We start from the raw sequence: 18,002 nt of genomic DNA on the forward strand, positions 1-18,002 counted from the left end.
TGTTTAAAAATTCAAACAAACAAACATTTTATTTATTCCAAAGTGTGACATTACAGTGTGTGGAAATCAAACGTTCTGGCTTTTAGATCTTTGCAGTAAGTATCTTTGTGACTTTAAAGTGTATTATAGACAAAAAAAACTAACAATTTGACCAAAATCATAATTTCTTTGGCTATTTTGCAGAATGTTTAATGCCGAAATTGCAATATCTGATAGCGTTCACCCAGACTGCTGCATGTACACACACACACACACACACACACACACACACACACACACACACACTTTGACTGTAATAGGATTAACAAGGATATAATCAGCTGTCGGCGGAACTGAGCTGCAAAGGGCTGAGAAGAAAATTGGAGCTGAAATGAAGAGTTGTTGACATTTTGTCCTCTATATGTCTGCATTGTGTGTGTGTGTGTGTGAGAGAGCGAGAGAGAGAGAGAGATGCTGATTGGCAGAATCAGCGGTCTGTCATGTTTCATTGTCAGCGTAAAGTAAGCAGCTTCTTCAGTGTTGCTGAATCATGCGGCTTCCTGTCTTTTTCCTATTCTTTCTTTTGTACCAACAACCACTTTAACACCACAAACTACACCTGACCAACAAAAGCTAGAGCCACAGCTAGACGAAAATCGGAAGACTATACACTCCAAACTAAAAACAAAACAGGAATCCTGTTACATTAACGAGTGAGTAATAAAACATGAAGCGCGAAGCGCTAAAAGGTTTGCATATCATTTTTCTTTCCTAAAATGTAAAATATTTAAAATACACATCATTTACAGTTTCTTGCCATCTCATGACCTTCAGTGATTTGGGTTTGTGGGTTTCTTGAACAACGCAGATGTAAAAGAACTGATCAACCATCAGCACACAATCTATCAGTGGCTTCACCCAACATTCATTCCGAGAAGTTCATACGGATTATTATGTGCTTTTCAAAAGCATCAAGAGAGCGACAGGAAATGGGAGTCTCACACGACCTCTTCTTATATACCGTGAACAAAATTGCAGAAAATCCTAAATATCCCTGTTCTTCCCTCTCTGAATATGTTGGAGAAGAGGTATCTCTGTGGTTACGATTAGACTTCGACCCATTCATCGGTTTTGCCGATTGATTGCTGGAACTACCTGCTATTGGCAAAACCACATACCGATAGTTTTTCCGTGGCGCGTCTGATGCTGGATCGCCTGAAAAGGCCCTTGTCATTATCAGAGCGGCCTCTAGAGGCGAATCACTGATGCCATGTGCTGTTTGTTTTTACATGTAAGACTGCACGGAGAGCGCTATATTATCTTTATTATTTATAATAATTGTTTATTAATCTAATTAATATTCATATTTATTTCCTGTAGCACATTTTAATGATTCAGTTGATTAATTGGTTATTGGCAATCCAATCCAACCTAGTTATCGATTTAAGGGAATATCCACTAAGATGTTGGACTTCTAATCAGAAGGTTGTGAGTTTAATTCCTTCCACCACTAAACTGCTACGGCTGGGCCCTCGACTAAGGCCCTTAACCCTCAACTGCTCAGTTGTATGACTGAGATAATTGTCACTCTGGATGAGGGCTTCTGCCAAATGCTGTAAATGATATTGTTTATAATTTACAAACGGCTCCAAAGTGGATATTTCTTCCTAGGGAAAAAATTGGATTAGATTGGATGTTGGATTGGATTTTAGAGAAAATATTGTGTGTTTCAGGTCTTCACATTTGCTATTGAGATGGCAATCGCTACATAGTGTGTGATTAAACGATGAATGTCATTTTCTCTTTTTTTTGTTCGTTTTTTTTTTTATATGAGATATGAGATAAAAAGGAACAGTGGCATTGTATTTCACATTGTGAGGTTTAATTGCGTAAAAAAAAAACAAATTATTGTAACGTACATGAACCTCAAAAATAAACATTAAACACTAAAAATTATATATTAAAAGGTGAAAGTGAAACAGTAAATCTAAGACCTAAACATGAAAGGTCTTTCACCATGTTGAAAATAAGAGATACTTCATGTGTTATGTCTACAGGGGTCTTCCTCTCACGCCAGGCCTCGTTGCCCCACCAAAGACAACCCACCTTAGCCAGAGCTCCGCCCCCCTCCAGCCCTCACTCCGCCCCCCACACTGACGACTCATACACTCTGTACTCACCCACTCATCCCAACTCGCCACACCAAAACGGCGTGAACCAGCACCCAGGTACTGTGTTCTTCTGCTCACATACTCATCAATACGTTTAAAAGACCTTCCCACACTTTCTGGTTTTAGATTCATCTTTAGGGTTTCTACTTAAAAATGCTGTCGGTTCTATAAAAGGTTCTACATAAAAGGTGTCGCAGAACCCACCACTCATAAACCGTATGATATCTGATAGAAGTCCAACCTTTTGTAGACCACGACCGGTTTTGAGTGTGAGTTGGGGGAGGAGGGATGGATAAAATGGTTCTTAGCTCTTTGAATATCGATTGGAGAAACCATTGATTCTTAGGGTTTCCACCACAATAAACAACTGAAACTACCATATGTGGTTCTCCAAACTGTTACCACAAAGTTGGAGGTGCACAATTTTATATAAGATGCCTATGGATGCAGCAGGATTCAATTATCCCTCAACTTGAACTAGGAGACCCAAACCTGTTCCAGCATGCCAAAGCTCCTGTGTACAAAGCCAGCTCCTGCCATGAAGATATGCTTTACATGGGTTGGTGTGGTAGATCTTCTTCTATAGAACCTCAACCCTATTGGACATGAATGAACTGGAATACTAATTGCACCCCAGGCCTCCTCAGCCTCACCTAGAACAGTACTTGACTTTACATACACCCTTGTGTCTGAATGAAATCTCCACAAGCACATTCCAAAATCTAGTAGAACATCTTGTCGGAAGAGCGGAGAATATTATAAGGGTAAATGGGGACTAAATGTGGAATGGGATGTTAAAATATATCTTATGGTCAGGTGCCCACAAACTTTAGTCCATATAGTGCAAATTCTTTAAAGAAGTATTTGAGTAGATTCGAGTTTGAACCTTTCACGTTTGTTGTTTGGACCCCCTGATTTACGATCCTGCTGTGATGAACATCTCTAGCCACATCTTCACCAGTTCCTGACCCTTCCCAGTTCAGGAAATTTGATAACCAATGACCCCACATTCCACACAATTTAACACACTTTTTTTTTCTCAACCAGCTGGTTGTCCCCTGAGCCCACAAACCCTCACAGAACCCTTTAAAGTGTTTGTGTTTGCTAGGTTCTTCTTCAGACAGTCCCAGTGCCTTGTGTATTCCAGCTAGTACCAAAGAGCCAGAGGATATTTGGGTCCTCAGGAGCTCTTTGACTGGTAAGAGCCACCATCAGCTGTCCTGTCTGTCCCGGTGTTCCCCCCAACCTGTTATGTTCCCAATGTCCTCTCCGGCTGGTTCTTATGTCAGATTCTCGAGGCTGATGAATATCGAGCACTTACCACACTAACTACAGTGAACATAATGATATCCTGGAGAGCAGGTGTTTTGGTGTTCACCCAGTTCCCAGAGTCTCCTGTGATCTTCAGTGTACTCACTCATTAATTATTGCCCTGCCTTCCTCTTCTTACTCTATAATTTGAGTAGAGCATTTTGTCCCTGCCGACTTTTGTCTCTCTTTCTGTCTATTTTTTCTTACTGTATTTCTATATGTCTCTTTTGGGCTATCTATGTCTAAATGTCTGTTTGGATGTCTGTCTGTCTCTCTGTCCTTCTGTCTCTCAGTATGTCTCTTTCTATCTCTTACTTACTGTCTATTAGTTTGTCTTTCAGTCTTTCTCTCTGTCTCCATCTTTCTTTGTCTGTATGTTATTGTTTCTTTAAATGTATGTCTGTCTCTCTCTATGTCCATGTGTCTCTCTGTATCTCTGTCATTGTCTCCTACTGTCTAATTGTATGTCTGTCAGTCTCTATATGTCCCTCTGTGTCTATCTCTTTCTATTTTTCGCTCTTGTCCTCTTTGTCACTGTTTCTTTATACGTCTGTTTGTCCCGCTATGTTCATCTGTCTTTCTGTATGTGTCTCACTGACTCAATATTCATTTCACTGTCCCTCTATAGGTCTTACTGTCTATTTGTATATCTCTCGGTCTCGCTCTACATAAATATGTCTCTCTGTGCATCTATGTGTCTCTTTCATATCTCTGTCGTATTTTTTTTATTAATATTTGTCTCTCTGTATGTCCTTCTCTGTATATCTTTTCGTCTTTGCAGGTGACACTCTGTCTCGCTACTCATCCCTATGTCTCTCTGCCTCACAAACACACTGTTTCACACACTTTCTCTCTCTCTCTCTCTCTCTCTCTCTCTCTCTCTCTCTCTCTCTCTCAGGAGACAGGAACAGTGTTGGGAGCGCGGGCAGCGTAGGGAGCAGTCGTAGCGCAGGCAGCGGACAGAGCACCGAGGGCAACTTTACCCACAATGCACAGCATCAGACCAGCAGCACTGTGCAGGATATCCACAAGGTATCGTCTGTGATTCATCAGAAATGCTGATTGATTTCCCAGAACAAATTATGGGTTTATATGAACACACCCGTCTACGTCTAATACAGAGTCTGATATCGAATGCTCTACATAAACTGCTTACAAAATGTGTAATTGGGAAGTTTTCTGAGGGGATGTTTAACACTTTTGGAAGGAGCCTTCACTATCTTTCAAATGCCTCAGTGATTTTTCTCAGGTACTTAGCTGGTGTTTTTGTGCAGGCTCCGCCCTCTGGTGGTGAACTGGGAGAACAGCATGGCCTGCCTTTGGACGTCTTTAACGCCGAGCCTTCAGGTCAGCTCCTATCTTATACACTGAAATGTTTTTTTTTTTTTCCTTTTCATATTATCTTGGTTTAATACAAACACTATATTGAGCACAAACCTCCCTAGAGGAGGATCACCATTGTATCTCAGTGGCATTTCTGGAATGTGGAAGGAAAACACGATTTATTTCCCCACCAAAGTAATAAAAAAGCAATAAAACCACAGAAAGACACTGGGAGTCACGTCAGATTTGCAGTCCTGCCTAAGCTACTCCAGGCACTGTGGGATTCCTGCATGGGAGGAGAAATGAGAGAGAAGGGGCTGAGAGTCATATAGATCTTGACAATACTGATAAGAATAAAAACACACACGGACGTTGTGTGGTTGTTTTCGATGATCTGAAGTTTAGTCATGAGCTTGAGAAACATTCTGAAATTGGGTGTTCTATACAAAGGTAGGAGGCAATCATGTGAATAATGATCACTATGAAGTAGTGGCTCAGGCATGTACAGCAGATTCGTGTTTAATAGATTAACTCTGGTATGCGCATCTTTCCTCATGGTCCGCTTTTAAGATTTCTCGGTCTTAAGTTATACTTTTATGGAGATTTACATTCATACTAAATTTGGGCGATCATGCAGCGGTTGGCATTTCTTGAACACTGCATTTCTGAGATACGGATTTCTCAGAATATATAATAGGTATTACCTCTGTGTGGGGAAAAACAAAAACATTTTTCAGCAAAAAAAAAGATAACACAGGGTTCAATCTTGCAATATTTTTATTAAGACAGAGGTCATGATTATCAGCACCATCGAACCAATAAAACTGTATTTCTAATCTTAAAAATGGAAGGATCTGTTTCATCGTTTCAGTCAAAACCAAAAAAAAAAAATTGGGGGTGAATTTTGATATAACATTTGACTCTTACGTTCAGAATACAGTTAAAACCTCATTTTTTTTTTTTTTTGTAATTAAAATATCGCAAGATTGTGCCCCATGTTTTCTTTTTCTCTTGCTGAAAATGTATCATTGTTTTGTTTTTTGCACATCAACTACTGTAATTCTTTGCTTTCTGGGGTTTCAAAATCTACTTTCAACAAATTGCAGGTTGTTCAAAATTCAGCTGTTTGGATTCTAACAAAGTCCAGGTTTCTCCAGTTTGGAGTCAGTGCATGCATTCCTGCTGTATTGCTGATTGTTTTTTAATTCTGCATACATGGCACTATATACTATGATTCTTTTAGTTGTTCCTCTCACCCTTTTTGTGCTATTGCAGCAAAATGTATGTTTTCAGCAGAGCTTTTGAGGTATATGTTTTTTTTTTTTATGTTTTTCTTTTATATTATTGATTTTAATTCCTATTTTAATGCACGCAAAGCGTGAGATGTATAAAATCAAGATTATCATATTATTTGATTCCTTAACTAGTGCTTTGAGAACAAATTTTAGAACAAATTTTATTACACGGTACGACATGCATGAAGTTTTTTTTTCCTCTGTTGCATCAAATGGAATAAAAATTGAAATGGATGGAAAATGTGCACATGCATGTTCCTTTCGTTTCTATGCAAAAAAACCCACAAAATTTGGACGGTAAATGCCTAAAGAAATTTTGTGTTAGACCCTTTTTAGTTTTAGAAGCGGCACGGCAATATTTAATATTTTTTGGTCAAAGTAAATCTTTATATTGTTAATTGACTTAGTTGGTTGCATAGGAACATGCATGTGTCTCTCAAAAAGCTTAAAAGACGTTTTGTACAACAATAATAGGCGGTGTAAATATTTATCTATGCTAATTGGAGCTCTTGTGTCAATATTTATGATCGGTCTAATGAAAAAAGCGGAACCAAATGCAGGAATCTGTCTACAATGAACAGTTAGAGTACAACATTTACGTTTATGGCATTTGGCAGATGCCCTTATCTGGATCGAATGAGAACTGAACAGTTCAGGGTTATGGTTCTTGCTCAAGAGCCCAGCAGTGGCAACTTATTGGTGGTGGGATTTGAGCTCACAACCTTCTGATCAGAATCCCAGCATCTTAACAACTGAGCTTTAGCTGCCACCACAATTAGCAACCAATACGGTTCAGAAATTCAGTGTGCTGGTGCAATGTAAACACTTGCTTGGTTTCGATGTTCGATTGGGTTGATTTTTGTAGATGTGGCAACCCGACTAATAATAAAATGCTGTTAAATTGCATCATATAAAGTTCTCTGGCAGGAAACTTGATGCAGATTGTGGGTCATGTATCATGATGTGCATGTGTTGTGTGAACAAAAAAACATTTCTTTGATGCTTAAAACAAGCACTAAATCTACATTAAAACTCTGTGTGTGATTCCGTCAGGTCGCAGGCCGGATCAGTCCAGCTCCAGAGCCGGGGAACAAGCTGCCAGGCCGCATGTTATCCGCCCAGAGCAGTTGCTGGAGGGCAGGGTTTGTGCATTTCAAATATTAGTTAATATTTCCAGGCAATTAATCTTCCATCATACAGTCCTGTTTATTGTAAAGGAATTACCTGATTAAAGTGTGCAAACTTAGTGTGTCATTTCCCATAGCCCAAAATGACATGAGAAAATATTGCATGTTAAACCTAATAAACACTAAATGAAGAATAAGCAATGTATGTCCATGATGAATTCAAAAATACTAATCAATTCAGGACAGAGGTACAGCTGTAGATAAGAGAGCAATACTAAGACAGGACCAAAACAGCTTTCAAAGAATGTGATAAAATGTTATCAGGTTATGATCTGATAAATATGAAGTACTGTAGATGATCTTGTCACAAAATTAAGACAGATTATAGCGTAAAGAACACTTTACCCACAGTGTAGCATGGTGGGGGCAGCATAGTGCTATGAGGCCTCTTCTATTCACTTTGGACTGGGCCTCTAGTCAAGATTGGAGACATTTTATTTGTACTTATAAGGAGAAATATATAGGCAATAAACTCCGAAATTCCAATTGTATAATCTTTTTATTTCTGTAAAACTCTTTTGGGACTATGTCCATTGTAAAAACGCTACAAATAACACTGAATTGAATAAATAGTCCAGTCAAAGGCTAGAACCAAAGCCTATTGAAATCCTGTCAAATAACTTCTTGGAAATCATCTTGAAGGGTGCTGTATTACAAGTGAACAGTGGTCTTTAAGTATTAGTTAACAGGTATGCACACTATAGACAGCCAGACTATTGTAGACTTTTTCTGTCTACTCGTGGTGTAACGTGTCTCTTTATGCCTCAGGATGCTGACGCCATCTACCAATGGCTTTGTGAGTTTCATCTGGAGCAGTACACTACAAACTTCCTTACTGCTGGTTATGATGTGCCTACCATTAGCAGAATGACTCCCGAGGTGACCCATTTTTACCTCATCGTAATTTTATCGCCCTCTGGGTATATTATTTTAGTTATTTTTTGGATAAATTTTCAGTAATAATACCAAAGCCAGTGTGAACTGATAAAATGACACGAACAGCAATTATTTGCCTAACTCTATAACGTTTCCAATTCTCGATTTATATTCATATTTATATCATACTAGGATCTCACGGCCATTGGTGTGACTAAGCCAGGCCATCGCAAAAAGATCTCCACCGAGATCAGCAAACTGAACATCCCAGAGTGGCTACCAGACTACATTCCAGTATGTTGTTATCAATTAGTCTTACAAGCTTTCAGTTTCATTAATAGATAATGTTGATTATACTGAAATATCGATCGATAGTTTATTATATAATCAACAGTTTATGTACAGATACTATTCTAATGCCTCGGTCTTTGTGTTTCAGGCTGACATCGGTGAATGGCTTAGTGCCATTGGACTCACTCAGTACCAGAAAAGACTAGCAGAGAATGGGTACGACTCGGTTAACATTGTGCGAGATATTACATGGGAGGATCTGCAGGAAATTGGAATCAATAAGCTGGGTATGTTGAGATTAATCAAAGATCATATGAATAACAGAAATACCAGTGTATGTGCGCATATATATATATATATATATATATATATATATATATATATATATATATATATATATATATATATGAATGAATGGGTCATGCGTTAGAAGTCAGAAGGGACTTCAGTAAATTTATGATTCGCTGTCTGTCGAAACCAAAAGAACAAAAGCGAACTATCTGCACCATATTAAATTGCATAGCATCATATTTTTTCCATTGAATCGAATCGCATTAAATCTCATTCCATTGAATCAACTCGAAATCAGATCGCACTGCATTATAATATGGGTGAATTGTATCGTGTTGGTAGCTGCTCAATATGCATCTTTAATGTATACTTTGGCTGTGCATTAAGGTGCGAATCTCATCGAACTCAGTTATGGAGCTGCACATTTCTAATATATATAATGCTACTGGTATTGTTTCTTGGTCTTGCATTACGCTATTTTAGTTCAGTACTTGTACTCATACTCGGTCTAAAAAATGGTACTGATTGTGATTATTTCTTGTGATTATTTTTTATATATTTACTTAGTTAAAATTACTGACCAATTTAATTTAATGTGCGCTCTTTGTTCCTATGTTTGGTTCAATAGGCCACCAGAAAAAGATGATGCTTGCAGTAAAGAAAATTGGCGATTTGCAAAAGGCTTTGAGGAACCAAGCAGAGGGCAATGGGACCCTGCAGAGAAGACGACACCCCACTACGCTGGAACTGGTGACTATCGAGCCGGCCGAAGGTACCGATGGCCCTTCCTCACCACTCTCACCCAAGATGCTCACCTTTCAGGATAGCGAACTAAGCACCGAGCTGCAGAATGCTATGATTCAGAGTGGCTATAGTGGCTGCCAGGATGAGTTTGGTGCTATGCTAAGTGGAACAACAAATGTATCTCTGAGTCAAGAGAGTATTAGTACACGCTCGAGGGGCACTGGGCACTCGCAGGAGTGGCCTCTGACTTCTGTAACTTCCCACAGCCTTTCAGATGAGAGTTTGGGCAGGTCGGACTGTAGTGCTCTCAAGGATTGCCCAGTTCTGTCTGCCAAGATGGCACCACCTTTACCTCTCAAGAAGCAACAGTCTCCGTGTGGCAGCTCGCCGATCACACCAAGCAAGACGACTCGGTTAGCAACACAGTCTAACCCTGGAATCTTAGCAAAACCGGACGGTTCATCAGTCCAGAGAGGATTTAACTACCTCCAAAGCATCAATTATGATCAGACTTGCGCTGCTGCTCAGTCCAAACCCATTGGTGAGAAGCACCACCCAAAGAAGCGCACGCAAAGCCTGTCACGGTATGCCCTCTCTGACGGGGAAGGAGATGAAACTGAAACTCCTGTATTACCACCCAACTTCTCGTACGCTACACTCACACGCAGGCCTGGCCGTGGCCAAACAAATGCATCTGCCAGTGACAGGCAGGTGAGTCGGACTCAATCCTTTGTAATACGTGCCAAGAAGAAGGGGCCTCCCCCACCTCCTCCTAAGCGCCTGAGCTCTGCCTCAAGTGCAGGACAGAGTGGTGGGGTGGAAATCGATAGTGTTGGTAGTGTTCGAATCATTGCAGCCAGGTTGGAAAAGACTGGGGAAAGCCCAATTAAGAATCCCAGTAGACATACTTTCAAATCTCCCTCGCCTGCCAAAACTATAAGCATTCAACAAGAGGCAACCAGTGAGGTCTTTCTGTGTGAAACTAGTCCTGCAGAGCTCAGTGAAGTAAAACCTGAGGAGCAAGATATGACTCTTCAGTCAAGCCAAGAGCACACATCATCTTTGTCTCTTCAGGGAACTTTGTGTGAAACCATTCCATTTGCTCAGGAAGGCAAAGGGACCATTAAGCAACGGCCCAGAATGGAGGTGACTAAAATGGACAGTGAGGTCAACTTCCAACCCTTGAAACCTGCTCAGATGCCTACATCATCCTTAAAATTACCAGAGTTTAATCTGAAGGAGTCTGACACTGTAAAGAGGAGGCATAAACCCAAAGAAAAGGACCTGGAGACCACCGATCAGGACACACTTCAATTAATGAGGAGTAACCCAGAAACGGAGAAAATCTCATTCTGCATTGCAAATGGTGGACCAATAGGGAATTATTCTCCACAGAAACCTCCAACTCCCTGTAAACCAGCACGGCATTATGCTGCATCTCCGTTGGGTGAGGTGCTTTCTGTGCCACATTCCTATTTTACTGTTGATTATTGTAAAATTGTTTGCTAATTAAATGTCTCTCTTCATCCTGTAGTAGTAGGTGGACCTTCTCATGTTGTGCCAACCAGGTTGGGGCAGGGGCAGGACATTGCTTTTACCGTCTCCTCTCCAATAAGAAGAGAGTGTCCAACTATCAGTGGATCCCAGGACCAAAAACAAGACGAGTTTGTCCACATGCGAATAGAGCAGACCAACACTTCCCTGGTGGCAGCCCTTGAAGTGGTGGAGAGAAATTTAGCTCAGACGGATCAGACTGACAGGTAGTAGGCATTCTTATTGTCATTCAATATACTGCTGAATGAAGTACACAAACCCTGTACTTGAGTTAAAGTAGAGATACAGTAGGTAAAATATGACTCCAGTAAAAGTGTCCATTTTAACTTTCACTTACGTAAAAATACAAAAGTATTTGCCCTCAAATGTTCTTAAGTATACAAAGTACTATGATTATTATGGTTATAATGTGTGCATTAATATGCTTTAATGTCTTATTATAATCTTTGTCACAATTCTCTTTGCTGAAGCAACTCAGTTTATGTGAAAAGAGTCAAGTTTAAAAGAGAGCATGTGCTCTACTCTGATTGGTGGCTTGCTGTCTGCTTGACCAGTTACAGTTTTTCACAGTTGCTTTGGAGCATTTCTTGAATCATATTTAACATTTGCAGACCAGAAAGTTCATTTCTCAAAACAATAAGTACAAATAGGACAACACATTGGATTTCTTGCAAAAGCCTGTACTTTTCTTAAAATCCTTAGTTCATCTCTCAAATGTAAGTGTTTGTGTCAATGAACATCTCATTTCCAATAGAATGAAAATCCTTTTGTCATTGTTTATAAACAAGATCATCAAAATGTTTAGTCATGTTGTCAAACAGTTTCAGTGTTTTTCTGATATAAACCACGGTTTTGATTACAGTGAAAATGAGTTTTATTTCTATTGTTTGGCATCTATGAATTTCAGCAGCACAAATTTATTTATTTGATTGCATATTTTATATTGATTGTGAAAGACCGGACGGGATTCACACTTTTACTTTACTATACAAGCTTTCGTTCATTTCCTGGTTGGTCATCCATTTACAGAAATTGTTTTGCTTTCGCCAATTGAATGTTCAGAATATTCACCTTTAAACTGTTTTAGAGAACTAGTTGATTATTGGTTGATCTGATGCCGTTTACTCGTCTTCATGACATTTAAGATTTATCTGCACAATTCATCAATTCAACACATTTCCAAAATAAATGTAATAGAAATGTAAGCTTCACAGATGATGACAACTGGTTTAACTATTTTGCATTCAATGACTTGTACAATAAAGTGATGCCGAGATTGGGGTTTTGGGGGTTGAGACTATTCAGGTGAAACCAGTATAATATAAACATGATCTAAACAACTGATGTAGGAAACAGCAGACACTTGTACACATTCGATTAAAGGAACGTGGCCCGGGTTCAAACTCCGGTCAGGGAACCAACCCAGGGTATTAGGGTTGCACAAGCCTTAGTGCCGGTCCCAAGCCCGGATAAATGGGGAGGGTCGCGTTAGGAAGGGCATCCAGCGTAAAATCGTGCCAAATCAAACATGCGGATGGTCTGCTATGGCAACCCCTAATGGGAGAAGCCGAAAGAAAGAAACCAAAGCATTCGCCAATTGGATCAAAGCAACGAGGAATGTTTTTAATGATGTGCACAAGTGACACCATGATGTGGAGGTTGAACAAGAAGTTTTAAGAATTTCATTTCTGATCTGAGAAACGCTCCAAAGCAACTGAGAAAATCTTTTTTTTATCCACTCAAAAATAAAAAGGAGCGACTGATTTAGCTAAATGTAGTTGAGTAAAAAGTAAGATATTTGTCTTTGAAATGGAGTGAAGTTAAAGTGAAAAAAATGAAAATACCTCAGTAAAGTAGAGGTAAATGAAAAAGCTCCTTAAGTACAGTAACAAATTACATTTACTTCCTGACTGTCCACCACTGCTGAATTGTAAGATGTTCACTAATTGCTTTAATTTTTCAACAGGATTGAAATAATTTGTTAATGAACACAAGAAAAGGTCCAAACTGTAAAACTAGGCATCAAACACAATAGAGAACTAAGGACTAGGGGATAAAAAGTAAATAGGAAAAATAACTATTGAGTCAGAATCAGGATGGATGAAGCTAAAATGTGAGGCTATTAAATGCTGACCTTAATTGGAGTAGAAGTACAGAAGACAATAGAAGCCCATAGAGACAGAGAAATGAAATAAGCAGAGCTACTGTCAATGTACAATGGACCATTGACTAAATAATTTCAGCAATGAAGTATATATTCATGAATAAATACCACACATCTGACTGATTTCTTTCTTGTTTTCTGGTCACAGTGGAGTCCACACCATGATCTCAGCGGGTAACATTCTGGACGACATCGGGAACATGTTCGACGATCTTGCCGACCAGTTGGAGGCCATGCTGGATTGACCTCCTCTAGTACTTTTTGTGTATCATCTTCAGGGGGACAACATCTTTTTGGCACACTGTACGAGTGTAAGATCTCTGGTCAAGCTCTAGGTCCCTTCAATTACTCCTTCTGAGTCATGCTTTCTTTCTGAATGGCTGAAAAAACTCGCTCGATTCACGGTGCCGTGCAGCTATAGACTGCAGAGTTTCAACTGGAGAAGTAAGAATGAGACGAGGCACCCATATGAGGTGGGCTTATATGCTTTGTTGGCTCAGTAAGACAGAGTGTGTGGTCACTTAACTCCTGCCAGGTCTTCAAAGCACTTGCTGTTTACTGTGGAGAACGTTTTTTTTTCCCCATTTCCTGTTGCACACAGGGAAAACTGCTAGTGTCTCATTTCTGCTTTGTTCAGTACCTAGAGTACACATGACCACATATACTTTATAACAGCATGATAGCTACGACTTTTGTGTCTGAGATGATTGTAAAGAGTCTCTTTTTTTTTTTTTTTAATCTAAGTATCATATCTTCCAGACAATAATTTGCTCCTGCTATAGAATACTACCATGCTCAACAAACTAATACATTACATAGCAGTGTTTATGAAAATTGTTTTTGCATTATGCAGCTTTTGTTTGTCTGATCACTGCTGATATGATAATATTTATCGTCTTTAACATTGCTATGTGATTTTCAGTGTTATGTTGCTGGTAAACTAAAGACAGTGTGGCTTCTGATATTCATCCATAACCACTGTAAAAACAAACTGACATTGTTGGAATTGCATTTATATTTATATTCATCTGAAGATATAGATATAAAAAAAAAAAAATCAACACAGCTGTAAAATATAAGCAAAGAAATCATGAAGCATGCCAGAAAATTCTCAGGTGTTACTTTTACAGCAAAAACCTACAAACAAGGCAAATAGTCATAATTGCTCGGTAACCTTCCTGCCAAATAAATATTCATGCCTATTATACAAACCTTAAACTAATAGGAATCATTATCTTGCTACATTATATAGACAAAACTTCTCCAGCCATATTTGGTTCTTCCCCAAACTGTTACCAAAAGAGGCATAAAATTGTATAGGATGTGGTAGAATTACATTTTTCCTTCACTTGAACTTAGACACCCAAACCCCTGTGCATAAAGCCAGCTCCATGAAGATCTGCTTTACATGGGTTGGAGTGCTACAGAACTCTGACCTCAAGCTTATTAACAGTTCTCTACACCACAAGCACATGCCAAAAAAGTGGACAGAATCCAGAAAAGTGCAGGTTATTATAACAGAAAATGGGGACTAAATGTGGAATTTGTATATAAAAAAAGCACATGTGAACTGGTCGGGTGTCCACAAACATTTGTCCATATGGTGTACAATGGGAAAACTACTATAAGTGCTGGATTAAGTGCTACTAAAAACTCGAACAAATAGTCAACTAATGGATTATCCTACCAGATAACCACAAGAAACCACTACGGGAAGCAATACTCTCTACAGTAATATGCCTAGTTCATGATTCACAACTGCTTTTAGAGAACATCGATCATTATAACACCAGCAAATTTCCATACCTGCTAGAGAAGCATGGCTACCATAAAAACACTAAATAAATAAATAAAATATACCAAATAAAACCCCACCAAAATGGCCAAACTACTGTAAACGCTGTCCATGGTACCAAGACAGGGTACCATGTCTAACTAAAAACACAAAAAAATAAATGGGAAACTACAAAACAATAATTGCACTGACTGTCATTTTAAATACATTTGAAAGCCTGCCTTACGTACAAATCCATGTCCATTTAAAATGATAACATTTTTGTACCTGTTTGAAGAAAATTCTTTAAAATAGGGCGAGAATCAAAACCCAGGACCTCGTAAAATTCTGAGTAATGATCCATTCTGAGATTCCTCACAGCCTATAAACTCAAAGGACCAAATTAGTCAGATATTCACTGCAGAATTGGGACCAATGCTTTATTTGCACAATCTTTGGTAACATTTGGTAAGAAAAGTGAATTGCGGTGTGTTTATAACATAATACATATAATCATTGATTGCTTATAATGCCAACAGTTGATTGATAACATTAGTAATGCGTACAATTCCCCAAGCAGACTCACTTTTTCTCTCTTTTGAAGTTAATTTTTAGTATATAGTGGAAAGTGGTAGCTTAGTGGATGAGGTGTTGAATTTTGGGTTTAAAGGTCAGAATATGGGGAGTTTAAATCCCAGTACCACCAATCCTCCACTGATGGGCCCTCGGACCTTTAACATTCAACGTCTGTGCTTAAATGGCATAATTGTAAGTCGCTCTGGATAAGAAAGCCTTCCAAATGCCGTAAAATATAAGCTTGCAAGTTGGTCATGTTAATGATAAACCGGAAGTCTTGAAGACTTTCCTGTGGTGGAATACCTCCTGCATGTTACGAATCCCTGACACTGGAGACTCCTTCCATACATTTCCATCACATCCACATCTACTGTTGATCCACATTTTAAGCCTTAAATTACATGGAGCATCTGCCATTCAACGCTCTGTGGATGAGCTGTTACCATAGAAACAATCCCATATTAGAATATATATCATATTATATTATTGCATATAACTTTACCCTTTCAAAAATGTATGGTTGGCATTATAAGGTATCATGTATGCTGTATAACCTAACATTTTTTAAAATGAATACATTATTGATCATGATTCAAATGTTACCTAAAAATCTATATATAAAAAAAATATTGTAAATATAATACAAGCAACAAACAGCACAGTCATGTGACCCCTCAGATTCCCCGTATAAATTGTTAATAGTGTAATATAAAGTAGTCATATTTTTTATGTAGAAAGAGAAAGTATTGAGTGAATTGAATGCATGTGTAGTGTTCTTCTCTTCACATCCTTCAACTGTAAAGCTGATTAGGGGGAAAGCTTAAGTGTAGTTTACTAGATCCTACTCGTACAGGGCCGTATTCAGAGCATCAGAGCAAAATGTTTACATTTATGGCATTTGCCATAAATGCCATCAATGTAAACGTTTTCTTCTTTAGTCAGCATTTTCTCGCCCTTTTTTTTAAATAAGGAAAGCACTTATATGTATAGACTGTTCTAGATGTTATAGAAAATCCCTATCATGGATGAAATTTGTCAGGCTCAGGTCCCATGCAAGCGATTTCCATAAATAGACAGAAAAGTGATGTAATCGGGTGAAAAACCCGACTCTGAATTCCAGGAATGTTCCCTGTGTTTTGAACGTATGTGACCAACTCTAAATACGGCGCACCATTCTGACATGTAATCATGACCACAGAAAAACAAAAAAAGGTAATTCATTCAATTACTTTACCATTAAATGGTGAATAACAGTTAATCAAATATGCTTACAAATTGTATTTTGCTAATTGTGTTGCTCTTGTTGTCCTTGCACTGTATATTTACTGTATGCACTATACTGTATTTATATTTTATTTTGGATTATTGTATACTCTGCATGTACAGTACAAACTGGCGTACCATTACCTGACTGAAAAGCAAAAAGATTTATATTTCTGTAATGTTTCGAAAAAAACAAGTCATCTGAGTTAAATATACAGTACATCTGATTGCAAGAGGAATAAAGCTTCCTAACCTTGCATGTCGATTATTTTTGTTGTTGTTGTATGTATAAGAATGTCTGGTTATAGATTTTATATATTTTCATTTGCAATCAGATTCACACACAGAGATGCTCAGATGATATTGCATACGTTTAATGTATAAACGCTGTGTGCTGCTCTGTAAGTTGTTGACAGTCGACTTCAAAATTATTGGCACCCAGCGGCTCTTACGAGAATGCTTTATTTTTTTGGTAAAAAATGATAAAAAAAAACGTTCTGCAATCTTTTGAATGCTAAAATTGTACTCTTAATGGGTGCCAATAATTTTAGACCTGGCTGTGAATCCTGTAGTGGTGCTGGCATGAATGTGTCAGTATTAAGGCAAATGCAGAATTGGCAGTGTTTTTTTTTTTTTTTTCTTGTTTTTTTTTTTTTCCTCTCTCTAATTTTTTTTTTTTGTGTAACAATGTGAGACTGTATTACTGACTGCTATTTGAAACAGAAAGTGGCTCAAGCACTGTTTAATAAAAAAATTATAATAAGAGAATGCCTTGTTTTTAAAATAATTTAATTGATAAATTAAGCTCACATTTACACTATGCTTAAAAAAAAAAAAAAAAAAAAAAAAAAAACCTTTTTAATTTTTTCCACAAGGGGGCACATTTGAGCATAAACCGCAAAACCATAAACTGAGCCACAACCAAAATATGCTAACGATATCATTGATCAATAACAAGCAAACGATCTGATGCTGTATTTATAACTCATGACCATTTGCAAATACAAATTACAAATATGATGCCCCAACCCTTCAATCCTGAATATACTTTTGTGTGTTTTCTTGACACCCCAAAAAGTGACCATCCCATTAACAGATTTAGTTCCTTTTATAATCATCTGCACTTTTCCAGAAAGGCTTTTTGGGGGGTGTGGCTGTGGGATTTGTAGTTTTTTAACTAATGAGATCAGGCTGATGGTCTGA

The 18,002-nt window shown here is 38.3% G+C and overlaps 1 protein-coding gene across 6 annotated transcripts in view; it reads left to right on the forward strand.

The window, feature by feature from the left end:
- caskin2 (CASK interacting protein 2) overlaps positions 1-15,130 on the forward strand; it is a 63,377-nt gene extending 48,247 nt beyond the window's left edge. For 3 of the 6 annotated variants that reach the window (XM_046853785.1, XM_046853784.1, XM_046853786.1), the window contains 11 exons: positions 2,037-2,207; positions 3,259-3,348; positions 4,360-4,493; positions 4,736-4,808; positions 7,133-7,221; positions 8,035-8,145; positions 8,335-8,436; positions 8,582-8,720; positions 9,353-10,915; positions 11,003-11,228; positions 13,335-15,130. In XM_046853785.1, coding sequence (XP_046709741.1) covers positions 2,037-2,207; positions 3,259-3,348; positions 4,360-4,493; positions 4,736-4,808; positions 7,133-7,221; positions 8,035-8,145; positions 8,335-8,436; positions 8,582-8,720; positions 9,353-10,915; positions 11,003-11,228; positions 13,335-13,431 — 2,795 coding nt within the window. In that variant the 3' untranslated portion in view covers positions 13,432-15,130. The remainder of the gene's footprint in view (positions 1-2,036; positions 2,208-3,258; positions 3,349-4,359; positions 4,494-4,735; positions 4,809-7,132; positions 7,222-8,034; positions 8,146-8,334; positions 8,437-8,581; positions 8,721-9,352; positions 10,916-11,002; positions 11,229-13,334) is intronic. The other 3 variants (XM_046853787.1, XM_046853788.1, XM_046853789.1) reach the window with 3 other exon arrangements.
- The last annotated feature ends 2,872 nt before the right edge of the window (positions 15,131-18,002 follow it).

This window comes from Silurus meridionalis, chromosome 7 (assembly GCF_014805685.1).
Source record: "Silurus meridionalis isolate SWU-2019-XX chromosome 7, ASM1480568v1, whole genome shotgun sequence".
NCBI classification, from domain to species: domain Eukaryota; kingdom Metazoa; phylum Chordata; class Actinopteri; order Siluriformes; family Siluridae; genus Silurus; species Silurus meridionalis.